This window comes from Toxotes jaculatrix, chromosome 14, assembly GCF_017976425.1.
Source record: "Toxotes jaculatrix isolate fToxJac2 chromosome 14, fToxJac2.pri, whole genome shotgun sequence".
Lineage (NCBI taxonomy): Eukaryota > Metazoa > Chordata > Actinopteri > Toxotidae > Toxotes > Toxotes jaculatrix.
This window is the reverse complement of record NC_054407.1, coordinates 18,801,030-18,828,940: the sequence shown is the minus strand read 5'-3', so window position 1 is coordinate 18,828,940 and position 27,911 is coordinate 18,801,030. Positions and strand designations below refer to the sequence as shown.

At 41.0% G+C, this 27,911-nt stretch overlaps 1 protein-coding gene across 1 annotated transcript; it reads left to right on the top strand.

The window, feature by feature from the left end:
• The first annotated feature begins 251 nt into the window (after window positions 1–251).
• prkci (protein kinase C, iota) lies at window positions 252–26,370 on the top strand. The gene is made up of 18 exons (XM_041055207.1): window positions 252–576; window positions 8,167–8,288; window positions 10,755–10,844; window positions 12,612–12,662; window positions 13,178–13,263; window positions 13,473–13,610; window positions 13,754–13,808; window positions 14,682–14,737; window positions 15,753–15,929; window positions 17,318–17,415; window positions 18,480–18,566; window positions 18,655–18,790; window positions 18,927–19,014; window positions 20,080–20,205; window positions 20,687–20,766; window positions 21,130–21,219; window positions 24,281–24,396; window positions 24,478–26,370. The coding sequence occupies exons 1-18, from the start codon at window positions 494–496 to the stop codon at window positions 24,563–24,565; spliced, it is 1,767 nt and encodes a 588-aa protein (XP_040911141.1). The 5' UTR covers window positions 252–493; the 3' UTR covers window positions 24,566–26,370.
• The last annotated feature ends 1,541 nt before the right edge of the window (window positions 26,371–27,911 follow it).

The window sequence follows — 27,911 nt, the reverse complement described above, 5'->3', positions numbered from 1 at the left end:
GGACTTGAATGCAGCAAATACACACGCTTAAAATCTCAAGATGGTACAGTCGGAAGCTGGAAAGAACATGTTTACCTTTAATGAAATGTAAATCATGCCATATTGGTTTATTATATTTTGCGAGCCACAAATCTTTGTGAAATTGTGGCTATTAATGTTATAACGTAATATTTTTTTAACGTTAGTGTACATGTCTGAGAGATGCCAAGTTATGCGCCACCCCAAGCATTCCGACAGTGGACTCGTCCGTCGATAGGCCTTTGCAGTAGGGAGTTGTTTGGCGGACCTCGCAAGTTTTCCTTTACTTTACATGTTATTTTTCTTTGTTTAAAAAAGGGTAGATTCTTAATTCTTAGCATCACTTGCCACGTTGTTTACTCGGTGTGTCGACGGACTGTAAAAAACAAAGTGTTTTGGGCGTGGTACACAACTACACAGCCTTAGAGGGAAGGAAGGAAGGCATCGGTGAGTCGGACTGACCGCGGCTGAGCTTATGATGCCGACGTTGCGGGACAGCACCATGTCCCACCCCGGCGAGAATTCCCACCAAGTCCGGGTGAAAGCCTATTATAAAGGGTAAGAAATCAATGTTTCTCCCAGCATGTAATCGATGCTGTTAATGAGCCAGCTAGTAGCTGTTTTAGACTTGGAACGGCGGCTAACCAGTTGGCTAACATTAGCTAACTCAGCTAATGGCTTGCTAATTTTGGGTACCAGGTTTAGGTAAACTTGACCAGGCAGACAGGCAGGTGAAATTGTCCTGACACGAAGCCAGTTTAAAGCCAGCCTCACTGTGGTACTTAAGAATTGTGTCACCTAGACAGCAAACTTGTCAAGTGGATCAAACTCAGTCAAAATTAGTTGTTGAGCCAGCTAACAGTTGCTAGCAGCGGCTGTTAGTTCCAGTATCTGTCAGTAACTAACTCAGTTTACTAAGGTTTAGAACTGGCCTTACATGTTGTTATTGATTGACTAACATTTACACACAACACAACATAGCTGGAAGTTTTGGGAAGTTAACATGGGTTTAATGACTAATGTGCTGTTTAGGGAAGGGGAGGAAATCAAGGCAGCTAGAGCATCAATCAGAGTATTGCTATCGATACTACCACAGTAACAGCAGTACAGAAGTTGTGCTGCTCCACTGTCGTTATTATGGTTTTCTCAAGAGTATCAGAACTACTGTAATGTTAGATTTACACAACAAAACTGTTTACCAGACTTAACTACTGCAACTAACCATTATTTTCATTAGCTACTTTGTCAGTCTTTCATTTTACATTGTACATTCTACAGAATTATTAGAAAATTGTGGAAAAAATGTCTAATGTGGTGTGGACCTAAGCCCAAGGAGATCTTTTTCTTTGGAAATAATTTAAAGCTGATTCATGAAGTCTATTCAGTGTCAGATAAGTAATGGAAATGTTTATGACAAGTTCTAAAAGCTCAAGATGAAATCTCCAAAGTTGTCTCAGCTCTCAGCTTGAAATAACAATTTAATTGTTTTGGGCTATTAAACCATCTCTGCGACACATAACCGTAATTTAATGTTTACATAAAGAAACAGTATTTGAAGGGAAAAACACTTTGACACAAGACCAACATGAAATTATGAGCAATAAATATCATAAACTATAAATATCAGTGTGCTGTCTGTCCCTCATCGTGCTTTGGATATGGAATTGCCAGTGCTTTGAGTTTTTGTCATACCAAACAAGAGTCAGTGACTAACCTCCAGCACTGACAGAGGCACTTCGGCTGGTTAAGTTTCACACTTGGATGTGGTGATGGAAATCATTGGTCACCCAGTTGTTTCTATGACACTCCCTGCCCCACTGTCTCTGTTTGATGGAGCTGGTGATTGGAGCGCGGCCAAGACTCGAAAAACGTGTAGTGCAAGTCACCTCAGCCAGACCTGTTATAGTTCTCACTGGCTCTGTGACACACCTCAGGAGCTCTGTAATGTGTGTTGATCATTAGATGTCATCTTGTAGAACAAAGCATGTGAAGTATTTATGAGGTTGCTGCTAAGGAATCTCAGCTATGTTGGCAAAGAGGAAGTGCAGTAAAGTGGTCTCATCGTTTGCTTATCAGGATGCATTACAGGCTGGTTTATAAGTCTGCGTAGGATCGATGCACAACCTACACTTTTGTGAGCATTTATACTTGTGTGCTGGTATGTTAGAGTTGGAGCTAGTAAATGTTGACTAACAGTTACTTTTACTGAAATTAGTGCAATGCAGAAAAGAGACAATACATCAGAGCAGTTGCTGTGTACGACCATTGAACCTATTGAGGCAGGAGGACGGTGAATTTATTTTCTTGTCCAGCCACTGAGAGACATGTTACCAAGCAGACCAATCGTAGTTGTTGTGGTCTGCTTCACTGTGACGTGTAGTTAAATTTCTAGGAATGTTCATGTCAGTGTACAGCATAGAGTAAGTGGCTATGCCATACCTAGGCGTCGATCCTACATAGAAGCATAACCTGGCCTTAAGCCAGGACGCCATTGAAGTTGTTCTTGTTTCCCTGTAGATGTTAGAAGTGGGAATGGTTGGTAATGCTCCAAATCAATTTATTAGGAGATTACCCAATTAGTTGGTTGTCAAACTAATCGGCCACTGTTTAGAAAATTGATTAACTATGTCATTTTTCAAGGGAAGATGGTGAAGAAGGGCACTAGATGTTCCCTGGTTTGCCCCTTCTCTTTGTTGCATATAAAAAAATGAATGCTGTTATTTTGGACTTTCTGTTAGCCAAAACAAAAGATCTGAAGATTTCACCTTGGGATCTGCAAAGGTACTATTGTCATGTTTTGATTTGACTATCAAAAAAATAAATGTCAAATAAATCCATAATGAAAATGATTAGTTAGTTGCAGTCCTAGGAAACATGTCATACCCTTAGTTCCATTTCTGTGTTTCAGAGTGGTAATCAGTGGCACCATCTGATGGAGTGATATGTTTGACTGTTTAGATTCTTGATAAAAGAAGATAGAGGACCAGTTCGATATTTTAAAACATCTTTTAAATCTGAAAAATAGGCAAATACCTAATTCAGTCGGACTCTTTCAATGACTTTACTCTGCGATAACATCTCAGCGTATCTATTTTCAGTACAGTGTTTCTTCTGAGTCCATTCTTCTCTGCTGATGCTGACACCAGCGTCAGCAGACCGGTGTCAGCCTGTAGCAGTCTCGGCCTGTCACTGGCTCGTCTTCATGTTGCTCTCATTCACACTGATGGCTGCAAATGCACTGACCACATGTTCAGAAACTGTGATACTGATACTGCACTGTGGTAGTATATGGGCTGAAACATAAAAGTACAGAGTGTAGTACGATTGTAGTAATTTGTCATTTGTTATATGCTTCTCAGGGATACAGATGATGCCTTTAGGTAAAGTGTTTTTTTTGCCACCCAGTAGTTCAGAACTCATAAGATATTCAGTGATTACAGTAAAACATAGAACAGCAAATCATCACATTTTACAAGCCAGTACTAACAATTTTTTTTTTTTTTTCCTTTGGCTTGAAAATTGATGATTGATCTATCAGAATAGTTTCCAATTAATGTTCTGTTGACCAGCTTATCAGTTAATTGTTTCATCTCTAGAGCGTAGCAGCGATGTGTAGGTCAAATATTTGTTCAATTTGATATTTTAAAATTATATTTTTCCCACTTAATATAGATGCACAATACCAACTTATACTCCTGTAGATATGGATTACAGTTATTAAAGCAACTAATATCCCGGAACGTTTAATAGCTCTGTAGTGTTTTGTATGTAGTTTTTTTAATAGAGCACAGTGAAGTGTTTCTGAGAGCTGTCAAATAGAGTAAATAGAGTGAAAATGGATAAGACTTTATATAGCTAAAAGTAATTAAAACTAAGCAAGTAGTAGTTACGCATTTTTAAAGGTTGTTCTAACTTTCGTATGTTGTATAATGGATTATGTTTTGTCAGAATGGGTCATACTTCTGTAAAACTAAGAAGTTTTACAGAGTCCGTGTTCTCGTTGTTTTCGTTGATGAGTTTGGTCAGGTTTTTAACCAAATATTTTTCCCTTTTGAATAATCTTGTGACGCTTTGCTCTTTCTGTGTTTACTAGTCAACTGACTGTAGCCCTGTAATGACAGTGCTCTCACAAAAATGTAAAACTTTTTTTGTGAGCCTTTTTCTAGAGATAGAAATAGGCTAAGATAAATTTAGCCCAAAATTATATCTTACATATCTTACTTCTGTCGCTACCAGTGTGTCACTGTGTCAGCCCGGAAAAAAACTTGCTTTGCAGAGTTGCCAACATTCACTAACACAAGGCTTCTGATGTGCCAGATCAACTTCAGGATTCCTGTGTAATGCATGTTGTTTGGCAGGAAAATGGGATTACACCGGCTCAACGGAGCAGTTTGGTTATTTTCCTCTTTTTGAAAGGAATTGCTCTTCTTTTTCAAAGACTCTGCCATCTGCATCGGGGCTTGAAGGCTCGGCTTTGTTTAAAATGCAGGAAGTATTCCTTGTCTTGCTGTTTACTTTTCCTCTGAAAGCCCCTCAGGTACTGAACCACAAAGTCATTCACCCCCACCCATCCACCGACACACATTTCCACTCATGATTGTAGTTACCGAGTCCTAGTATTTTAGTATCACTGACTCTCAGTTGCTGCTCATATGCATGTAATGTGTTGTCTGTGTTGCAGCGTCTACACATCCTGCACATTATGTGTAATACAGCTCAAGTGTTTGTGTACACGTGTCTGTCTGTCGTTACGAGTGACCTTGTCCCCAGGCTCAGCAGGGGTGCGTTTGGTTGGCGCTATTGTGCTGCGAGGCTTGAGGCTCCCTCCTGCTTAGCACCACAGGTTGGCTGTGTTGCCAGGAGACCACAACATCCTACAGTCTGGACCAGTACAGCTGTATTTCATTCATCCTGACCTTACTGGGACAGTAGTGGATGAGCTGAAGTTTTTATTTATTTATTTATTTTAGGGGATTGGTTGTGGCTGTTTTGGTAACTTCAACTCCAGCCTGTGGATTTCTGTTTTTCCAACAGCGTGTGTCTGTGCTAGCATGAGATTCTTGTTCTCAGAGCGTGTGAAGGTGTTGCAGGGGGGCATACCCATGCGTGGCAGCAGCGCTGACAGAGAGATGGATGGTCCTAGGTGCTCATGGAAGCCCAGAGAGGCACCCTGACCCTTCTTTCTGCTTGAGCGCTCACGAGTGACGAATGGCTTCATGCTGGGCAGATGGGGCTGCAGAGCCCCACTCACGGCAGTTAAGACACCAGGGGCGCAGGCCAAAACTCCCCTCCACTTCTTCCGCCTCCTCTTCCTTTAATTTAGCTGTACTGTAGGACGGTACAGACCGGAGGAAGGCCACTTCCTCCCTGTTACTCAACAGTGATGAGCTCCCAGTCATTTACTGCTCAGTCCTTCTGCCTTAGTCACCCTGAGGAATCCCACAGTTCGCTTCCCTTTGTGTAACACAGGTCACTACATTTTAATCATATTTTTAAGTTCCCTTTCAGCTGAATCTATTGGTTAATGCTGCGTTATTAATGTGGGTTAAAAAGGTAGCTCTGACTAACGCCTTTTCCAAATCAAAGGAAGCAGCACAGAAGTCATCAAACACCAGAGGAGGAGAAATACTGTCACTTTCAATTCACTTAAGTTCAGCTCAGTTCAGCCAATATTAAGCGTGCGACAAATAATTATTTTTATTTATCTGTCAATTTATATTAAAAATTTTTTTTTCAGTAAATAGTGAAAAAAAATCTGAAGACATATAAAATGTTTTCAAGTGGATTTTTGTTGTTCTGCAAATTGTTTAAGCTCTACTATGCAGCAGTTTAAAAACCTATAAATCTGAAGTTTCAACAAAAGTCAAACAATCTTGGGTGAAAGTATTTTGTGTCCCTGCTCTCAGTATGTTGACATGACTTTGTAGTCCCAGTTTCCTGCAACTGTCGTAGCTGTTAACTGAGCCTGTATCTGTGTCACAGTGGATGTTGTTGGAGGCACCTGAGACGTGGCTTAACTTTAACTACCGCGTAGACACACAGAGTTTAATGATCACCCACAGCTCAGGTCCAGTTACACGTGACACAGTTAAAGTCACCTGCTGCCGTTAATACGCTGCCTGGATCGCCAACAGTCACTGTGTGGGTGTATTTTCATGCACCCTCTTTCCTCTGATGTTATCGGTGCTTTAGGAGGAAGTTGAGCTGCCACGCTGGTTCTAGAGGAGACTGAAAGGAGTGTTGTTGCCAGCCCCCCCCCCCCCCCCCCCCCCCCCCCCCCCCACCTCCCCCTCCACAGGCAATGATTAACACCAGCAGGATGGAGGAAGAGGGTGAGAAAATAGAGGGAGGAAGGAGGAGTAGGCATCAGTCTGAGCTTTGTGTCAGTTTATTCTTGCTCTGAAAGCTTTATTCACTCTTGTTGTGTGATTTTTCAGACAGTTTAATACTGGCCGCGAGGAAGCTGCGCTCTTTAGATGCTCAGCATTAATGTGAATCTGGAACATCAGCCAATAAATCACAGTCTAGTGTATATTTATGTGTGTTTGCTCCTGGCAAGGACCGACCCTACAGTGACCTTACACACTGTCCTTGTACAGTAGATGTCCTTGAAAGTGTGCTTTGTTTACACCATGTGTTAGGATTTTATCATCCTGCTATCAAGCTCTCAAGTTGATGAAAATCTGGGTCCACCTTTGACAGTGGCAGTAAAGGAACTAAGAGGGATTTGTCCTTGCAGGTCACTCCCCGGCTGGTGGGACGGCTTTTACACATCACCCCCTTTTTATTTCCATTTTTACTCCCGTCCATTTGCCGTATTCTCCTCATTTTTTTTTTTGCCTCCCCGCACTCGCTCCTCTTCCTGACGCCTGAGCTCAGACTCCTGTCGCCTGCAGACCTGTAAAAAGCTCATGTGTACAATCTCCATCCCCCACCTTGGGTCGTAAACACTGTTGAGGCTGGCCGCAGGACTGGGAGCAGGCGACATCAATCCTAACGCTGCCGTGAAACGATGATGGACAGATGATCCTGTCCACAGGGATAGATCCTCTATGCTTTTCTACTTATGCCATGTCTCACCATAATATTTGAGCGTTTGTGTTTATATGTTTGTGTGAACTAGAGAGGCAGAGAGCGATGTACTTGTTGATTAAGGGCAGTAAGCCAAGTGTTTAAGTTTTTTTTTCCTGCTTTTCAGGGAAGTAATGGAGTGCAGTGGTGGACAGTGAACCTTAACCACAGCGGTCACAATCGCTTATGATTCATTCTCTTTTAGTTTGAGTCTCTCTCTCTCTCTCTCCATCTCTCTGCCTCCTTCACTCGTTTTCAGTCTTTTTCGCTCTTGTGTTTGCTCTCTTTCTCACACCCACAATTGTACTGTACAGATGAATGCACACACGAATGTGACAGACTGCGAGACTGTGACTCACACACAGCAGTGTTTGGGGGGAAAAAAATGACACTCACCTTTTTTTTTCTTTTCTCCATCGAAAGTGTGGCATTCACCAGAGTCTGTCTCGAAATGTTTATCTAAAATATCTAAAAGAATGGCATGATTAGATCAGTCCGGCAGTCAGTTATCAAATAAATATACCAAACTTTTTTTGGTTCCAGCTTCTCAAATGTGAGGATTTCGCTTCTTTTCTCTGTTTAATATGATCATTTTCGGACGTTGGTCGGACAAAACCAGCAATTTTGAAGACATCATCTGGACTTTGGGAAACTATGATAGTAATTTTCACTATCCTCTGATATTTTATAGACTGATCAGTTTATTAAAAATAATGAACAAATAGATAATAAAAAATAATTATCAGTTGAAGTATTATGTAGTTTTAGGAATGTGTCTTTAGGAATTCACTAGTAAAATTTCCAACAAAAAGATTTCAAATATTGTTTTCGTTCTGTTTTCTGTTTCTATCGAATTCTGTTGTAGAAAAATGTTGTAAGATTCAAACATGGGAAAGATTGTTTCTGTGTGTGTGTTTGTTTTTTATTAAATTGTTTAAATTAATCACTTGATGGAAAATTTGACTACTGAGTTGTTGCTCTTCAAGTAATTGTTGTGTGTGTGTTTTTTTGTTGAGAGTGATTGATCAGCACTTAGTTCTGAATAAAGATAAATATTTTTTTTTGTGTTTTCTGCAGGGACATCATGATTACCCATTTTGAGCCATCCATCTCATATGAGGGTCTGTACGGGGAAGTGAGGGATATGTGCTCCATGGACAACGACCAGCTTTTCACCATGAAGTGGATCGACGAGGAAGGTACGACTCCCTTACCCTCCACCCTCCACTGTCACTCTCCACCTGTACGTCTGGAGGACGCAGGAGAGACCAGCCAGAGATGCTGGTATTTTTACAAAATTCACCTTACGTGAAAAATGTGCATCGTAAACAAAAATCAAGGTGAAGATTACATCCATCATCAAGGACATGAAACGAGAACAGTGAAGCCACTGGCTGAATTTGTCGGCGTCTCACTGGACTGTACGGCTCAGTCTTTTCTTGTCAGTCAAGAAAGTGAACAGGCCCCCCACCCAATTCCTCGTTGTCAGCCAGTTAGTCAGGCAGCAGTAATAGTGTCATAGGAAAGATGGAGCCGTCAGATTGCTCTGCTCAGGATAAGGTCAGCCTGCCCAAACTCATTAGACTCAGATCAGCTCCCACTGGTTGCCACCCACATACAATCACTGCAGTCATTAGTCTGTCTGAGAAAGAAAAGCTGCTTGATGGTTGTAATGAAGTACTCTGTCAGTGGGAGCTGTCTCCCCTACTGCCCTGTCTGTGGAAACCACATGCATACAGCTGTGTAATGTAAACTCAGGTCATTATCAAAGTAATTACAAAATGTACCTGGAATTAATTAATTCCTTATGTAACCTTAGTTAAAAAGTACCAGTTGCCACCAGCAAGGATGTGTTACATGTAATCTGCTGACCTCTGAATCCGATTAGACAAACAAATACTTGGCTAGTAAAAATTTTTTTAAAAAAGTAGTCAGCAGATTAATTGATAATGAAAATAATCCTTAGTTTTAGTTGTAAACATCATTATAAGTACATTTTTGTTTAAAAAAAAGATGATGAATTGTGAATATTAGTTTTCTGTCACAGCAAATTGAACATTTGTGTTTTGGACTGTGGATAAATGTAAACATTTGAAGACTTTACTTATGATTCTGGGAAACAGAGATGGACATTTTCTAACAATGATTCACTGATTAATTGAAAAATTCAGATTCATTGATAATGACAATAATCCTTTAGTAAAAACATTTCCTACCCCTATTATCTTTTTGCTTTAAATCTGATCTTTCGATGCGCGTGTGTGTTTTATATGATGTTTTATATGATAATTTGTGTGTCTCCGCTCCTGGTCATTTTCTCTTTTTGCACTCACACACATAATGACACATTTGATGTGATCATTATCACAGTCCACCCACAAGTTCAGTATCAACCTCCAGCAGTTAGTATCATTTTAAATATAAACTGTGTGTCATAGTTTCTGTTCTCATGCTATTTATAAAGTTAGTTGTTTGTTCTTGTGATTAGTTAGATAAAGCACTAAGAATAGAATCTCTGGACTCAGCGTCGGCTCACACTGCCTCTCCATGTGTGTTACGCTGGATCTGACTCCTCCTGTTAATGATAAGGAAATAATTAGATCTGCATCCGAGTGATATTTTAATTATTGACTTAGGTTGATCACTGTACAAATGTAGCCGGGCAATTAAAGGGAAACTATTTGAAATGGCAGCATTGACTACTGCAGTCTCCTACGCTTTCACGCACACCCACGCACTTTTTTCAGTGTTTACTTAAAGTTCACGTAATGCAATTCATATCGCACCTGCAGTGGTTAGACAGAAGTGTTTTTAAATGTCAGGCTGCACTACTGTATAACTCACCTTTTACACTCACCGCGCTTCGCTCTGTGAACTGGAAATTACAGTTTTTATACGACCTAATTGTCTTTGTTATTGCTTGTCTCGTCATTCTGTGCATTTAAAAGAAACCTGGCCATTGTTGCCTTCCTACAGTAACCTGATCTCTTAAATATCATGTAGATGAGAAGCCTGGTTTCCCTTACTGAGCTTTTAACAGGGTTTTAGCATATTGGCACGAGAAAGATGAAAACTTGGTAATACATTAAAAAAAACATGAGGAAAGAAGATAAAAGGAAGGGAGCCGTCAAAAGCAAAGAAGTGAGAAAATGTAAAATGCCAAATATGTGTGCAAATAAAAGCAACTAAAGGCTTTGATGAGTATCTGTTCCGACAAAATATTGATTAAAATAAAACCAAAACGTCTTGGCTTTTACTGCCAGTTATCTTTCATTATGGATCAATTTCCTGATTATTTTCTTGAATATTTTGTTGTCCATAAAATGTGTTTTTTCTGACCCACAGTCCTAAATGATAGATCTACAAAAAAAATTTTTTCTCACACACAATAAAAAAAAAAGGCTCTTGCTACAGAGTCTGTCCTTTCAGTGCGCTGTCAGTGAAAATGCTCAGACATGAAAAAGGAAAATACTGTCTTCTGAACACAAAAACATCAAATTCAAGTGATTGCAGGTTTTGTAGGGACAAGGTTAGCGCAGAGGATGTAAAAACATTCTCTGATATTCTTCCTTCACCTGATTTCTCCCAGTAACCTGGTTTCTTGTATGGATGTGTGTATGTATGTAAATGTGTTGAATGACATCTGGTCCATCCTTCGCTGTTAGGTGACCCCTGCACAGTGTCGTCTCAGCTGGAGCTGGAGGAAGCGCTGCGTCTCTACGAACTCAACAAAGACTCAGAGCTCATTATCCACGGTGAGCGTCACTACTTTCACACAGACTTTATTTATAACATACACAGACATCATTTATAACACGTAAAGTTTCAGGGTTTGACTCACAGGAGATGTCGATTCAGTCCGGGTGCTCGGACAGTTAGAGGTCCAGATGAGAACTGCTGCTCCTGTTATGAGGAGTCAAGTTGGAGGCAGTACTGCGTGTTTGTTCTGTGGTCACTGAACTACAGTACACCAGACCTCAGGCCCAGGATCACTGCTGGTGAACAGTGCCAACACAGATCATCCAGGCAGTCGTGCCAGACACGCAACTTGACTTTTTAATAGTTAACTGCATGCCAGTGCTAGTATTTAGCGTCTAGTGATATTAGAAGTAATCACTCAGGCAGTTATGTATCATGCAGATATTTTTGTATTACTCCTGAGTGTACAGACATTGTTAGTGTAAACAGATCTTTAACAGGGCTTGCAAATTTACACAGAAATATAGGTGATTCCTCTAAGGAGTCACTACCACAGTTTAAACTGATAAATAATATTAAAAACAATAAGAAATTGGGCCTAATTTGAAACAAATGCCATCCAAATAAAGCAGTGAGTCTTTCCGGATGTAAGTATTACAGTACAGTGTAAGTACAGGAACCTGATCAGGACAGTGCAACAATAATTCGAAACAGCCATTTAGACTTGGTTTACTTGGAGTCTGTAACTGTTTATCTGTCTGAAAATCATTTCAATGGGATTTTTCTTCTCTGTATCTGGCCTTATGTCAGGCCACAGAAATGCAAATTACACATTTAGATTTGGTTCACCATTATCACCATCATCTGAAAATCTCTGGGCACAGTGACGAGCCTGTGCTGCTTGCTTTTGCGTTCTTTACCTTTTTCATTTCTGTCTGCATCGGCGTCTGAACCCAGACGGCTGGATGCTGTACACAACAAAGAAGCATCGAAACATATGTTTAATGTTGCACTGATCCGTGAAAACAACATTACTTCCTCTGATGACGTCTGTCTGTGTGCCCTCGAGCTAGTGCACTTCCCTGTCTAAGCTTTTCCTATTTGACAAATAGTTTCATGAATCTAGAGGTCAGGGCTAACTCAGATGCTCGGTGTGTAGTTGGGGGGTGGGGGTTGTGTGGCGTATATGGAACATTTGATTGACAGGCCATGTGTGTACAAGCATGTTACGTGGGGGTAGCGAGGACAGGGGCTGTGTGGTTAATGTAAAGTTTTAATCAAATCAGAGGTGAGGGGTCAAGAGTACAGTGGATGCTGGATGCCAGTGTGATAGCAGAGGATGAATGGAGGAGGGGTGGTGCGGGGTTGGAGGAGAGGATGTGACGGTGCTGCAGGGGGGTCGCCAGGTCTGCTCGTTAACGAGCTCGTCGGCTGGAGCCCACGCCTCGCCTCTGACTCACACTGCCCCCAGCACAGCTTGGATGTGTCTCTGTCTTTTACGCACATACATAATCTTTGCTGGCTTCTTTAAGATTTGTGTCTTTTTCCCCATTTTGTTTGTATGTGACACACTTAAACATGTTTGCACCGTCATTAAAAAAAACAACACGAGTGAATTTCATCATGAATCCCTCGAGGCGACAGGTTTGCTACAGGTAGTCTTAACTGCTGTCATGATAAGAAGAAGTGAAATGTACTGAGCAGCATACAAACACTCTCACATGAATGCTGTCAGACCTGCCAGCCTCAGATGAAATAAAGAAGATTTAAAGGCTTTCTAAATGTAGCTGTGTCTTATTTTTCCTCTCTCTCTGTCTTTTCAGTGTTCCCATGTGTACCAGAGAAACCTGGCATGCCCTGTCCAGGAGAAGACAGTAAGTTTAATATTTTACTTGTTTAGTTTTACCTAATTTTAATAGCTGTAGTCCTAGAGAAACCTATGTTTACCCTACAGTTTAAATTTGAGCAACTTAAACAAATTTCTTTATCTAGAAGAATTTAAAATATTTCAATAGTTCAATCTTACAGGCCCAAATATTGTAGAAAAAGTTTGAGAATGTCTAAATAAAATGTGTACACAAATAAAATCAATGGTAAAGTTACACAGAGACTGAAAAATTTACAGATTTCATGTATATCCCATTCAGATCTGTGTAATGTCAAAAGTGGTGACAGCACTTCAGAAAAAGCTTTTTTTCACAATGAAACCTTTAAGTCGTTTACACATTACAGAACATGCACCTTAGTTTTACTTCATACCATGAGCTAAATGCCTAATCTTGAAAAAGAGGTTAATTTTCAGTTTACTAAAACATTCCAGCACAAAATTGACGTTCCTGATTGATTGTGCATACACACAGGTGAAGCTCTCTTTTTCCTCTCTCCACAGAGTCCATATATCGGCGCGGAGCCCGGCGCTGGAGGAAGCTTTACTATGCCAGTGGTCACGCTTTTCAAGCCAAACGCTTTAACAGGGTGAGACATGACACTGGATTTTGTTCCACTGTATTTTTGCACTGTTCCCTCACCCATGTGCCTTCTTGCCGTAAAATATTTTCATTTTGTATTTTTAAAGGAGTGCATATTTCAGAGGCATCACAGTCTCTCGTAGCGTCTTTCATGAATATAATGTGTGCTTGCTGTGTTTGTGCTGATGATTTTTGTCTGTCTGCCCTCCTGAGCAGCGAGCGCATTGTGCCATCTGTACAGACCGAATCTGGGGTTTGGGAAGACAAGGCTACAAATGCATCAACTGCAAACTTCTGGTGCACAAGAAATGCCATAAACTGGTGACGGTGGAGTGCGGCAGACCAATGATCCAGGTGAGGGCTGTTACAAATGTCGTGCTCATTAGTTAGCTTGATGGCATGAAGTGGATCGTTACCATCTGTGACTTGTGCATGCACTGCAAGACTGTGTTCTGTTTGTGTGCTGATTGCACTTAACAGTGAATGTTTTTGTCCAGGAACCAATCATGTCAGGCCCACCATCGGGTCAATTAGACCAAACTGAACAGCCAGGTAACACACACACACACACATTCATGGTATGTGTACTGCTGATAATGGAAAAAAGAAGTCAGACACGTTGAGATGTATTGATGGTTCAGAAACAAACTGTCTCCTGTTCTGAACTGTGAGCCTCTGATAATTTACACAAGGAGAGGCTCACTGATGTGTTCTTAATAGTTTTTGGACAACAGTGGAGCTCTGTGGCACTGGAACATGAGACTTTTCCGGACACAGATAATGCTTTTATCGACTATAAGATACGATAAACGAAACTCAAGACATCGTTGGCATCTGTGTAGCTTTGTTCCACCCAGACTACAAGTTGTTCAGCTGCATTTGGGGTTTACGTACAGCACCAGACTTAAGTCCAGTCAGGTGGCTGAGAGGGTGACTGGAATGAGAGAGCTTAGGATCGTTGTTGCTATTGTTAGTGAGGCAGCTGAAGCTCCTTCAGGATGCTCACAGGCCACCTGGGTAGTTGTGGGGTGCAACCATGGAAACACTGGGATGGAAATGTCTTTTTTTTTTTTTAAGTTTTTAAATGCATTTATGCAAAAATAATCATTAAATAATAATTGAATGGAAATACATGAACAAGCATTCTTCTGTGTATGTATCTGCAAAATGGAGTTACTGTACATTATTTGTTATTTTGAATATTCTGGTTTTGTTATTGGCTGGATACAAAGGGGTATTTTCTTGCCTAACCAAGCAGAGAGAAATTACTTTGGCACTGCGGGGCTGTGAACAAAGCGTCTGACTGTCTCTCACCTACTTTCTCTCCTTCTTCTCTCATCTCTCCTATTTTTTCTCTCCCCTGCCTCCCCCTCTCCTTCTGTCTGTCTGTCACTCTGTCTGTCACTTCCTCCTCTCCTCTCTCAGGCCCTCAGAATAAAGACTCCAGAGAAAGCTTGACTTACGATGGAGAAGAGAAAGAGGTGAGAGAGAAAGATCTTTTCAAACACTGTTGATGTATGACTCACAGTCTGTCAACCTGTCATGTTGGATGGATGGATATGTGTGTGTATATGTATATTTAGACAGAGAGAAGATCGCTCTTCATTTGAGACGGGGAGAGAATAATAATCACCTGTAATTGGAAGCAAGTTTTTGTCTACTTATTCTGCTAGGACATACATTTGGGTGATCGTCCCTCCACCTGCTGTGGCTGTGTGATACAGCAAGCATACAGACACAGGCACTTTTGCAGTGCTGTGGATATTGATTTCCTTTGGTGGAGCTAATAAAGTAACCTTTTATCACAGCTCTTAACACCAGAGGTTGATTAATGGCCCAGGATGTAGTTTGGGTTTGGGTTGGGGCTTTGTTTAACGGAGCAGAGGAGCTGGAGATGGATAAAGAATGGCTCGAGTTGGACACAGATAGAGATAGAGATAGAAGAGAGCAAGCCAAATGATCTCACCTACGGTTCCATGTCTGACTCTGGGGAAGGCGGGTTGTCACATGAAGAGAGATTAGATGGATAGCTAGTGGAAACGGTTCACTACAGAACTGATTACAGGAGAGGAGGGAAGAAGATAGGTGAGGAAATGGTGAAGGTGTTTGTCAGGTTTACAGAGAAGTAGGCTGGTAATACAGCGAGTGCCTCACGAAATGGAGGCAGCATAAGCTATGTCTTTCGTAAAAACAAGAAAATCTTTATAAAAACATGAGGAAATTCTTTGTTAAACACTAGGTTAACTTTCAAAAAGTGAAGCTGGGAGCAGTTTAACTGTAATTGACAAAATCACTTAAGGAAATCCTCCTCTTGCCCAAACCAAATAACCAGTTCCGTCAATGTTCAAAGAGAGAATTATCTTTAAATAGGCTGATAGGCTTAAATGTTGCATGACAAACTGTCTGAGTTCACTTTGTCTTTATCAGATTATGTGGTTTACTGTTTGTATGATGGTCTCTCTTGCTTTTCGCTCCGTAACTGCCCCCCCCCCCCAGGCGCGGAGCAGTAGAGACACGGGCAAATCGCCTTCCAGCCTGGGTCTGGCCGACTTCGATCTGCTGAGGGTGATCGGCAGAGGCAGCTACGCCAAGGTGCTGCTGGTGCAGCTAAAGAAGACCGAGCGCATCTACGCCATGAAGGTGGTCAAGAAGGAGCTGGTCAATGACGATGAGGTAAACCAGAAGAGTAGTAAAAAAAAAATGCTGAAGCCTGACCTCACAATTTTTGTTTTTCAAATTTTATACATACATGGTCCATGGTGGTCCAGTGGAAAGCAGTTCGCTCCCTTGTGAAAGTAAAGGCAAAAATCCACTTTCGACTGTTTTCATTTCTTTCATCTGTAGTTGTAGTCTGAAGGTGTTTTTAAAGGGTGAAACTAGCAATATGTGGGTCTAGATCAAAGACAGAAATCCACCCAATGGTCTTCTCCACTGCTGAGGTTTGAGAATATTTTGTGGGCGTTGTAGCCGACAGCTCTAGGCCTGCAGCTAGTGACTGTTTTTATTATCAATTAATCTCCCCATTATTTTCCTAATTACTCAGTTAATTGTTTAATTAAATGTCAGAATGTGACATCTTCACGTCAGATTTTCCAATTTTCAATTTACTGTGAAACAGAGAAAAGCAGCAAACATATTCACCACTAGAGAAGCTTGGACCAGAACATAATTAGTTTCTCCCTGAAAAAAAAAATTGGCTTCAACGAATAATAACAATCTAAATATTAATTTTCTATTGAGTGACTTGTCAATTAATTGACAAGTTCAGCTTTAGACGTTTCATATTATTTTACTTTATTAATAGCAAAACAAGTGAATTGGTACATTACCCCTTGTAATTTAGTTAGACCAGCCATCTCCTCTTGAGAGGTTTAAAAGTGTACATCCACTTAAGAAACTGTCTGTGTAAGTCTGTACAGTGTGACAGTAACACACCACTTCATCTATTAAGATGTGAGAGGGTTAGTTAATGGTGTAGCCATCAGTCCCATGTCACGTCTTTGTATAATTAATGTAATTAGCACAATCAATTGGGAGCCCTTATTCAGAGCGCAGTGAACGTTTGTCTTGTGATTGTGTGTCTTGTCTGAAGCTTCCTGAGTTAAGTTGACAGACCTCTTCAGAGCCATCAGTCTTTCTAAGAAGGTGTAGATAAACCATCATGTCATCAAAAATTGATCTGGGTGAACACATGTAGCAACACAGCCAGCGGCAACGGGAGTAGTTAGCCTTGATTAGACGCACTTAGCGTGATTGACAAATTGACAAGTGCCTGTTGATCAATGGTGAAGTGTTGTGCTGTCCCTGCCCTGTCAGCGTGAGCAGCATCCGTGTCCAGACATATTATCATCCAGCCATCGATAGACGCTGCTGTTTCTGCTGCTTCTACTGGCTCAGCCCTTTTCTCCTGCCGCTGCCCCCCGTACACATGAGCAAACTTCACGCTTTTGTAGTGTTCAATTGAACTTTGTGCTTATTCAGCTTTTATAAGTTCAGTGGTATTATGTCAGAATAATCTCTGATTTGACATCTGGGTGTGTCTTTGTGTGTTTCTCTTCCAGGACATCGACTGGGTCCAAACAGAAAAACACGTCTTTGAGCAGGCCTCTAATCATCCCTTCTTGGTGGGCCTCCACTCCTGTTTCCAGACAGAAAGCAGGTGAAAGCATTTTCCCCCAAGCAAGTCACATGTTTTCTTCAAGGCTTTTGAAAGATGGCAAGAATGTGGAAAAACAACCAGAGTTTGACGTCTTAAAAATGATCTAAAATGGAACAAAACAAAGCGGAAGTTAGAGCGCCTTTAGCGTCAGTAATGTAATGTTTTTGGGTTTTAGTCATGATTATTTAGATGTGACTGGATGCAAAAAAGTGGGAGTGAGAAACAGCTATAGGACTGTTCATCTCTACCCACACCTCCTTCTCCCACATTTGTAGATCAGGGGTAGGTTAATGGTTTTAATTAATCAGTTATACCTCAACCACATTCTTTTGTAATGGAAAAAAAAAATGCCAGCTGAAATCTTAAACATTCACATCCTACTACAGTATTTCTCTGCTAGAGAGGCACCAAAAATATGTTGTTTTACAGGAAGAGAAAAAGAATTTTGATATAATAATACTAAAAGATGATTTTTTTGACACATACTTTTATGTAACAAGAGATAAATAAACACACAGAGCTGCAGGATTAGAACTTGCATAATGTATTTTTCATTTGACTGTGGTGGTTAACTTCTTATATGTGACATTGTTATAACCACATGTCAAAATAGGTACTGTATATTACAGTCAATACGTATGAGTAGATCAAAATTACTTATGAGTGTTTTCTTCACCTACTTCTTCTGTGGTTTACAGAACAGAACACTTCGTTAAGGTCAGGGAAAAGTGTGGTTACAGTTAAGGTTGTAGGAAGATCCCCATCACAGTGAAAGCCCCTGAAAACGTGATTTCAAATCTCAGGCATTTCTTTGTGACATTAAACATTCAAGACTTACTAAGCAAATTAAAGACCAGGAAAAAAACAGTTTTCCGGTGCTTAATAGAAAAGCAGAATTGACATTTCAGTGAAAACAGGATGCTGGGTCTCATATGTCTCATGCTTTTTAAACACATCTAGCTACCCTGACAGACCTCGTATGGATGATTAAACAAATAGCTAATCATGTATTCAAGCAAAAAAAAAACAACAACAACTCAGTATTACATTTCCTTCTTTCACAGACTCTTCTTTGTTATTGAATATGTGAACGGTGGAGATCTTATGTTCCACATGCAGAGACAAAGGAAACTCCCCGAAGAACACGCCAGGTAGAGTCAATAGAGAATAGACAGATGTCATTTAGTTTCTCTTTGTAGTCATATGTGATTTTGAAAAACTGTTCATTCCCCTTTTCAGATTCTACTCAGCAGAGATAAGTCTTGCTCTCAACTACCTCCACGAGCGGGGAATCATCTACAGAGATCTGAAACTGGACAATGTGCTGCTGGACTCAGAGGGGCACATCAAACTTACAGACTACGGCATGTGCAAGGTGCAGTTTGCAGTTTACCGGAGGCTCTAATGATATCATAATGGACTCTGGATAAAAGCACCTGCAAAGCTGCAGAAGTGTCAGCTTACAGCCGTCTGAGATGATCTCACAGCTGATGATCTTCTTGTTTTTGTAGGAGGGCTTGAGACCAGGCGATACAACGAGCACTTTCTGTGGTACCCCCAATTATATCGCCCCAGAAATTCTCAGAGGAGAGGATTACGGTGAGGATTACAACATGAAAGCACCTTCCAGGAATGCTTTCTAATTTATTTTCTGTGATACAGAATATGCAGGAATATCTGAGATGCTGCTTGCAGTTATGGTAGTGGATGTACAGTGGTGCGGTACCTGGGTTATCTACACTTATTTGAAACGTCTTATTCGAATAAATAGACAGACCATAAAAACAAAAAGAAGTAAGGAAAACGATGAAACTTAACAAGAAAAAAAGAAATAGAAAATGAGGTTAAAAGAGCTTAAAATTAGCAAGTGAACTAAAAAAGCAATAAAATAAAAGTTGCAAATGAGCAAATATATTTGAAGACGCAATAAAATAATAATTGAAGCAATTGTTAGTGCTGCTTTTATCTTAACTCATTATAGTAAACTCATTTTATTACTCAGACAAATGGATGTTAGTGTGACTGAGTTTAATATCTTACAGCTGTTAATGAGTTATGTGTAGTTACAAATATTCAGTGAAACATCAGTTTCTTCATCATAACTGAGTCCTGCACATGCACACTTCTCTATAAACACAACACAATAAAAATAGAAAAAAGACCTCCCTGGTTACCAAAAGTGGTATCATAGCAACAAGTTCCACTGTTCAGGGATCATACCAGTATGGTTTTGCATGTTAAGCTCATTTTTCACATGTGAGAACAATAGGCCTTTTCCACAAACAATCTATTGTACATGCTGGCTCACTGTCACGCTGTCATGAAAAGCAGTATCGGCATGTGCAAATGATCTTCTGTGTGTTCTTTTAGAAGTGAGTTCAGATAGTGGGCTCCATTTTGGATCCATTTCCTGGACAGGAAAATACTCAGAATAATGAAGCTCTGACACTAACAAATATCTCATCAAACCTTTATCATATATTATGCAGCCAACGTCAAGCCATTAGGTGGTTGTGTATCTAGTTTGGTGTTCTCTGTTAAAGAGATTAAATGGCAGTTTTGAACACACTGCTCCTCATCCTGCTGTTCCAAACATCCATCGTCTGTCTGTGCTGCCTTCTTGTCAGCAATAAAATCTGTAACGTACAATGTGTGCGTCTTCAGGGTTCAGCGTGGACTGGTGGGCGCTGGGCGTGCTGATGTTTGAGATGATGGCGGGCCGGTCGCCCTTCGACATCGTCGGGAGCTCTGACAACCCGGACCAGAACACAGAAGACTACCTCTTCCAAGGTAACACACACACACACACACACACACACACTGCTGAGATTTATAGCTGGAGGGGAAAAAAAACAGCTCTGTGGAAGCATGTAACACCTTTGTATTGACACCTTTCTGATGGCCACTTCTCTCAGTTCCAGGCACATACCATCTGTTAGAGGGAAATGTGTGAATGCACGTGTGTTTTTGTCTGTCGTAAATACAGTCTCAGTATGTGCCTGTTTTCTCATGACTGCCTTCAAGTGTTGGATAGATGGGAATTGAAAATTACCACTTGACAGACTAAGTCACCTTTCAAGACAGTGTAGACGCTCCATTGAAAGGCTCTTCTGTGTATGTTCAACATGAGGATACCCGACAGGATGGAACTCATAACTGCAGCAGTGTCGGTGCCATCCTCTGTCATTTTAGCCTCAGGGGACTGTCTGTCTCACCCTCTCCTCTTCCTGTACACCCCCGACCCCCACCCCCCTTCTCTCACCTCCTGCAGTAATATTGGAAAAACAGATCAGAATCCCTCGCTCGTTGTCAGTCAAGGCCGCCAGCGTCCTCAAGGGATTTCTCAACAAGGTAAGAAGGGGTCAGACAGGCCTGGATCAATCTTAAACAGTGTTGGCTCCTGCTTGCCCCTGAGAATGACATTATTATGGCCTCGGTTAGAGTCAGAGTGCCATCTCTCACTTTCTTGCATCCTCCTTTTCTCTACCCTCCTCCCTCTCTGTGTCTCAACGTGGCTCTTGCCCCTTTCCACCTATCCTTACTAAAAACATTTTTTTTCATCTTTTCGCTCACCAAACTCCTCTCCTCTTTTCCACCTCTCTTGCAAATTCTCTCCTTTCTCACCTTCTCCACCTTTCCGTGCCTGTCGTCTGACTTGTTGTCTGTCTCCATCACGCACTGTCTCTCAACCTCCTCTCACCCTCTCTCCCACAGGATCCCAAGGAGCGTCTAGGCTGCCACCCTCAGACAGGCTTTGCCGACATCATGGGCCATCCATTCTTCCGAAACGTCGACTGGGACCTTGTGAGTCATTCACTTCTCTCTCTCTCTCTCTCTCTCTCTCTCTCTCTCTCTCTCTCTCTCTCTCTCTCTCTCTCTCTCTCTCTCTCTCTCTCCACCTTCTCCTTTTCTTGAATTACCTCATTCATCACCTTAATTGTGATTTTCAGCACAAGTTATAAGGAAGGAAATCAGTATCAGGATCAGAAGCTCTGTCAAAGCTAAGGGTTATTAGCGTTGGAATGAGTTTCATGTCCTTGTGCAAAGCAGACAGACAGATAGGAACAAACAGACTAGGCAGAAGACTGACAACAGCAGATTGGCTGACGAACAGACTAACTGAGACGGGAAGCCAAAGATGGAAAGGAAATGAGTGGAGGCAGATCACTGACTGACTGACGGTCACAGAGGCAGAAAAGCATACTGTGCTGAAAGTCTGCGTCAACATTTTATGTTCTTATGTCTCACAGGGAAGTAATTTGAGCGATCAGATGGTGAAAGAACAATTCATGTTCGCGAGGAAGCTGTTAATAAGTCTAATTTCCACTTCATTGTTAAGGAACTTATCTGATTATTTTGTAAAATGAACGACAGTAAGCTTCTGTGAAGTTCCAGTAATCTCTGAGGTTTGTGTTACTATTTCTGAGGCTGTGGTTTGTAGCCTTGGTTACTGGTATTTCTCACAGCACACTTGAGTACTTTCTTTCCTGTGTATACACCAATGAGCCAAAACATTACAACCACTCACAGGGGAAGTGAATGATGCAGAACAATGGCACATATAAATGTGTGGGACATATTAGACATTAAGTGAACAGTTGGGCACGTCTAAAGACGTGAGTGTCTGTCGTAATGATCAGACGCCTGGGTCAGAGTATCTCTGAAACACCAAGTCTTGTGGGCTGCTCCTGCTTCCTGCCGACAGTGGTCCCAGGAGGGACAAACATGCACCGCAGGCTTTCCCCTCTGGTCTGAATCGACAGCATGGCTACTGTGGCGCAGTTCGCAGAAAACTTTAATGATGGTTTATAGTAGGAATGTGTCACAACACACAGTCCATCTCACCTTGCCGTGTATGGGGCTGTGCAGAGCAGTCAGAGTGCACATGCTCATCCTAATGTTTTGGCTCTTCACTGTACATTGGAAAATCCTGCAGGGGACAAAAATGGAAAGAAGAAAAACTGGGAACAGTAACATGTCAAATTTGTACAGATTCTACAGAATCCTGACTGTTTCTGTGACGCACTGAAATCATCAACAGCCAGTGAATTTGTGAGCCAATATCCTGTAAAAACATTACAGAAGTACCGGTCAGGTGGATGATACCAGAAAATTTCCAATGCACTGAAATAAATTCGCGTGTAACTATTTGTATTTTTAATGCTTTAAAGCTATGAGAGTGTTGTTATGAACGTGGAGCAGGGTGTTGGAAATGAACATCTAGGCGTTTTGGGGATTTGCCCCAAGTGGTATTAAAAATAAAAGTGACCTAACTATATTAAGCAAGTATCACTTATTGGAGCCCCACTGAAAGACAAGCTAGGACTAAAAACAGTCAGTTATTTATGACGCTTCCTGTTCTCAGTTTCAGAGATGAGTAAACATGATCATTTGAGAGTGAATGAGACACCCTGAACTGTAAAATGAAACTAACGTCTTACAGTTTTTCTTAGTAGTCGTGGTGGGTTGTCAACACATGCAAAAGACTGACAGGCTGATCTAGATAGAATTTCTTTTAAGGTTGCAACTGGCAATTATTTTCAGTATTGATTAATCTGTAACACATTTCAAGGGATGTTCAGTCTACAAAAATGTATCACAGAAAGGCAGCAAATTACATTTGAGAAGCTGGAACCAGCAAATACTGGGCATTTTAGCTTGAAAGGTGATGCAAACGTAATCAATTATAAAAATAGCGGGCAATTTTATGTCTGTGTTGATTGCCTAACTGACTCCAGTTGAGCCTAATCTAGCAGTGTATATTTGCTCTGTTTAATAATATATATATATTTTACTTAATATAAAAAATATATATATTACTAAACAGAAAATATAAAATAAATCATACTGTTCCTTCATGTACATGTGAGGTTTCTTGAAAAGTCTTAAAAAAACATTGATTCAGGTTTTCACAAGTCCAGGTCATATTTATTGATTCATTCATTGTATTATTAGGAATATTCCAGGAAGTAATGAATATATGTAAACAATTTTTTTTCACATTATACTTTGTAAATAATTCCTGGTCTTATTATCTCTACTGTTTTTTTTTTTTTTCATTGTTGATATTATATATATATATATGTTATAAACTTAAGTTCCAAAGTTTAAACTGCTTTGTATGAAGAGGGGCAGAGAAAAGGGAGTGTGCTTATGAAACTCTGTACACGTGTAAATGATCCGGCACGTTTCATCTCTGAAGGTAGTCAGACATGACCTTAACAAATGCACCGACAGAGAGACAGACAGACAGACCTTCAGACAGACAGGGCAGCTCGCCAGGGATCACCATGACCTCTTTTTCCCTGTTTGGTCTGGAGCAGGGACCCAGCAGTCGGTCAGTGTCTGGAGGGATCAGCTTACACCTCCCCCACCCCCACTCACCCTCTCCCAGCACATGGACACACACACACACACACTGGCCTGAAAGTTTGCCCTGCAGTGTGACTCTTGACCTGCAGGGGGAGCAGTTGTTGGCCTGCTTGAGGAGTAAAGTGTTGAAATGTAATGAGACATGGTTCTGGTCACTCAGCTGTGTTTATTTATAGAAACAGGATTCTCACACATAAACTTTTGTAGCTTATAAAATATTATTATTGCTATGTTTGCTTTTCTTTCCCTTCTTCTTGAAGATTGTAGTGTTTTTATGTTCTTGTCCTTTTCAGTGCATTTTAAATAAATGATAGAACAGGCTCCAGACCAGATAACAGTCTGGCTATCAAAACACTTACAGATTACAGATTCATTTTCTATGAATCGACTAATCGCTTATCCACAGTCGTTGTTACTCTTAAGTGTCAATACTTAGACTGATCACATGCGTTTTCAGTGACAGTAAAGACTGATGCCTGTTTTGTTATTTCAGCTGGAGCAGAAGCAGGTGGTTCCTCCGTTCAAGCCCAACATCTCAGGGGAATTCGGACTGGACAACTTTGACGCCCAGTTCACCAACGAGCCCATCCAGCTCACGCCTGATGACGAGTGAGTTCCCATTTCATCCGCTCCCTCTTTCCTCCTGTCATGAACGTTTGTATATTAACTCATCTCTTTTGTTCATTGCAGTGATGTGGTCAAAAAGATCGACCAGTCGGAGTTTGAAGGCTTTGAATACATCAACCCGCTCCTGATGTCGGCGGAGGAGTGTGTGTGAGGGACGTGACGTCTGTGCTCATACACACCACCCACATATGTGCACACACACTCACTCACACACACACACACACACATACACACACTCATGCACGTGTTACATGGTGTCTCAGTGTCTTCAAGCTGCATGGTTATGAGACAACCCGACGACATCAACCTTCTGTTCGAGGGCCGCACATGCACAGTAGAACGCTTATTTGCCAAAACCAGTCTCACACTCTGCCATTTATAACCACTTGCCCTTAAGCCTACCTTCTTTCTTAATTATTTTTATATCATGTAAATCTGCACTGATATCAATTTTCTCATCGGGGCCTCTTTATCAGTAGCCAACGAGGCTACAGAGTTCTTCCAAGGTTGCTGTACACTGGGGCAGGAGGGATGAGGCACGGCCCCTGACAGACGAACTGAGCATCCTCTCCTTCCAGCTGGTGGGGTGTTTTCAATGCGTATTTTATTTGTGTATATATATATATGGAACTACTATTGAGGATAAATGTTAGACAAGGCCTTTTTTTAGCTTCAAGCCAGTCGGACAATACTGACAACGTAACCGTCATAAAGTCATTTGGGATTTAGCTTTGTCCCAAAACCCCTTCTGTAGAGGAAACAGAGGATCATAACACTAGCATTTAAAAAAAAAAGAAAGAAAAAGATAAAAAATCTATATATTTTTCTCATGTTTTATTTAACAACATAGCAGTCGTTATATATGTTGTTCTGAGTGTTAACAGAACCAAAAAGAAAGGTTCAGGCTTTGTTTAGATGAATACTCAACACCTGGAAAATGGAGGGAGTCTGCTTCAAGTCCCTTCTCCTAGAATGAAGGAACTTTAACAGCAGGTGTCCAATTAACACTAATAATGAGTTAATGCTCTCAAAACTGTGAATGAAAGAGCTCGCTATGCCAGGAAATGGGTTGGAAGAGTAGCACATGATACCTGAACGCTGGAGCACAGGTTTAATTTTGCTGTAAGACCATCCATGAAATATACATTCACACAGGACCAAAAAAAAAAAAACCCAACAAAAAAAACATTTTTCTAAAAAGATATCTTGCTGGTACGCATTAGATGGTACAGTATATATACAAAAGATGTGCTGTCCTAAGTCACAGAATTTATCAGATTATTTTGCTCATTTTTAATACTATGCCTTTCTGAAAGTTATGGTCATGTTATCTTTTTTGTACTTTCTCCATTCCATGTATGTCTTTTTTTTTTTTGTTTTGTTTTAAGTCAAAATACTAAGTGATAGTTGAAACGAGAGCTCAGTTTGAAAGCCGTGACACAGTGCAGCTGTGGTCCTAAAGTGTGGCTTGAAAACTGTAATCTGTGTCTGCTGTGCTCCATTTTTACCATGTATAACCCACAGTTCATTAGATATTTTGTAAAACTGCTTTAAAGCATATAAAAGCTCAGAAGAGCCACTTTCTACACCCCCCACCACCCGAACTGTAACATGAACTTCCAGACTCTCGTCCAGTCGAAGCTTCTGTCTGCTTGGAAAATACTTTTGGGCTCACGTGGTGACCGGACGAACTCATTCATCTGTTACACGTTACACGTTACTTCTGCTTTATTGTTACTTTTTTTGTGATTTCATTTGAATTTTTTTTTTTTTTTTTTTTTTTTTATCACTACATTGATTCCAAAATGTTACTGGGTGAACCCAATGGAAACACTATTTGTGGTATTTGTTGTGTTTTGGGGTTGTTTACCACCCACAGGACTCTGCTGAATTTTATTATTAGTGTTCAAAGGAAGAAAAAACACAGACGGTAAAAATAAACGTTTTATTTCTCTCCTTGTGATAATATGTGATTGTGTCATTAACTTAAAGGAGAAGTCCAACACAAACGTCAGTTTCCCTTTTACAGTCATTAACATAATTTGGGAATGTTGGGCCTCTGTAACGTCTCTCGCCCATAGTCAGCTGGGATAGGCTCCAGCTCCCCCGCGACCCTGACACAGGATTAAGCGGTAGAAAATGAATGAATGAATGGGTCTCTGTAAATAATATTATAAAGAGTATGGTCTGGACCTGCGAGAAAAATACCCTGTGATCGTGTCTGTTATGTTTTGGGGCTGTATAAAAACCACTGAGTTGATTTAATTTTAACACTGTGGACCAGTAACATGGTGGGCAATCTATAGACACACAGCTAGAATCCTGCCCTCTAAGATTCGTAACCAAAGTAAAAAAAAATAAAATGTGTGTAATGTGAAGTGAAACAAGTGAACTGTGACACACCACACTGGAACTGTTTTACCTGCCAGTCCTACTAAAAATTTAAAGCTGCACTGGTGGACTCATGCAAACACATGTTTGTCTGTACTAACTTCAGTCTGTGATAGCTTTACTGCTGAGACACAGACCTGAGCTCTCAAACCCACATGGGCGTCTGGAGAGAAGGGAATTAGGCTTGAGTCGTTAAGCTTGAGCTTTTCCACTCCAGCTGCCTGTGTCTCCACTGGTCACATGACTCCCGCCCGGCTTTTAGAAAGGCCCTCTGCGTCCCCAGGGGTGAAAAGGTCACTGACACCATAGCTCTCCACTCTGCCCTCACACAGTGCTGAGCGTTGTGAGGTGGGGGAAAAAAAAGGGTCATGGAAATGATGATGTATCAAAAATAATAAAAAGGATTGATTTGTGTGCTGCAATAACTCGCACAATGGTGGATATAAACCCATTGTGTGAGGCTTATTCCACATCCGGCTCCACTAAACCACTGCGTATTATCTCAATTGAACCAGATTTTGTGGAAATTTACTCCCCTCGTACGACTGCCCGAGACAAACACAGCGTTGCCGCACGCAGGACGAGGACAAATGCCTTTGCATAATAACATATTCCCATGGTGGCATGTTTGACACTGTTCCTGTGCCCTCTCTGCAAGAGAATGGGAGTACGCCTCCCGAGGCACTGTGGCTCCACATCACCCTGTGGAAGACACTGGGAAGACTAACCTTGTATAATTAATGATGTAAAACGGAGGAGGATCTGAAAAAACATCCTGTTTTAATTGCTGTTATCTTGTTGGATGTTTTATTCCGTCCCTGAAGGGATTAATTAGGCAGCAGAAGAATCATTCGTGGTGCTAAATGCAATCCCTTAGTAAAACACACACAGCAATTTAAGGTTGACACGGTCTGCACGCGATCACACTACATTTACTGGAGCTCTTGACTGTAGAACTGAGGTAATGAGTTGTTCTGAGTGATTTCCAGCTTCAGTAGCTAAACATACTTGTTCCACCCTCCCTGTAAGGCAGCTACAAATTGGTGAGTGCTACATCAGTGATTGTAATAATATAGCGGCAGCATCTTGAGTAATAAAAACGTTTG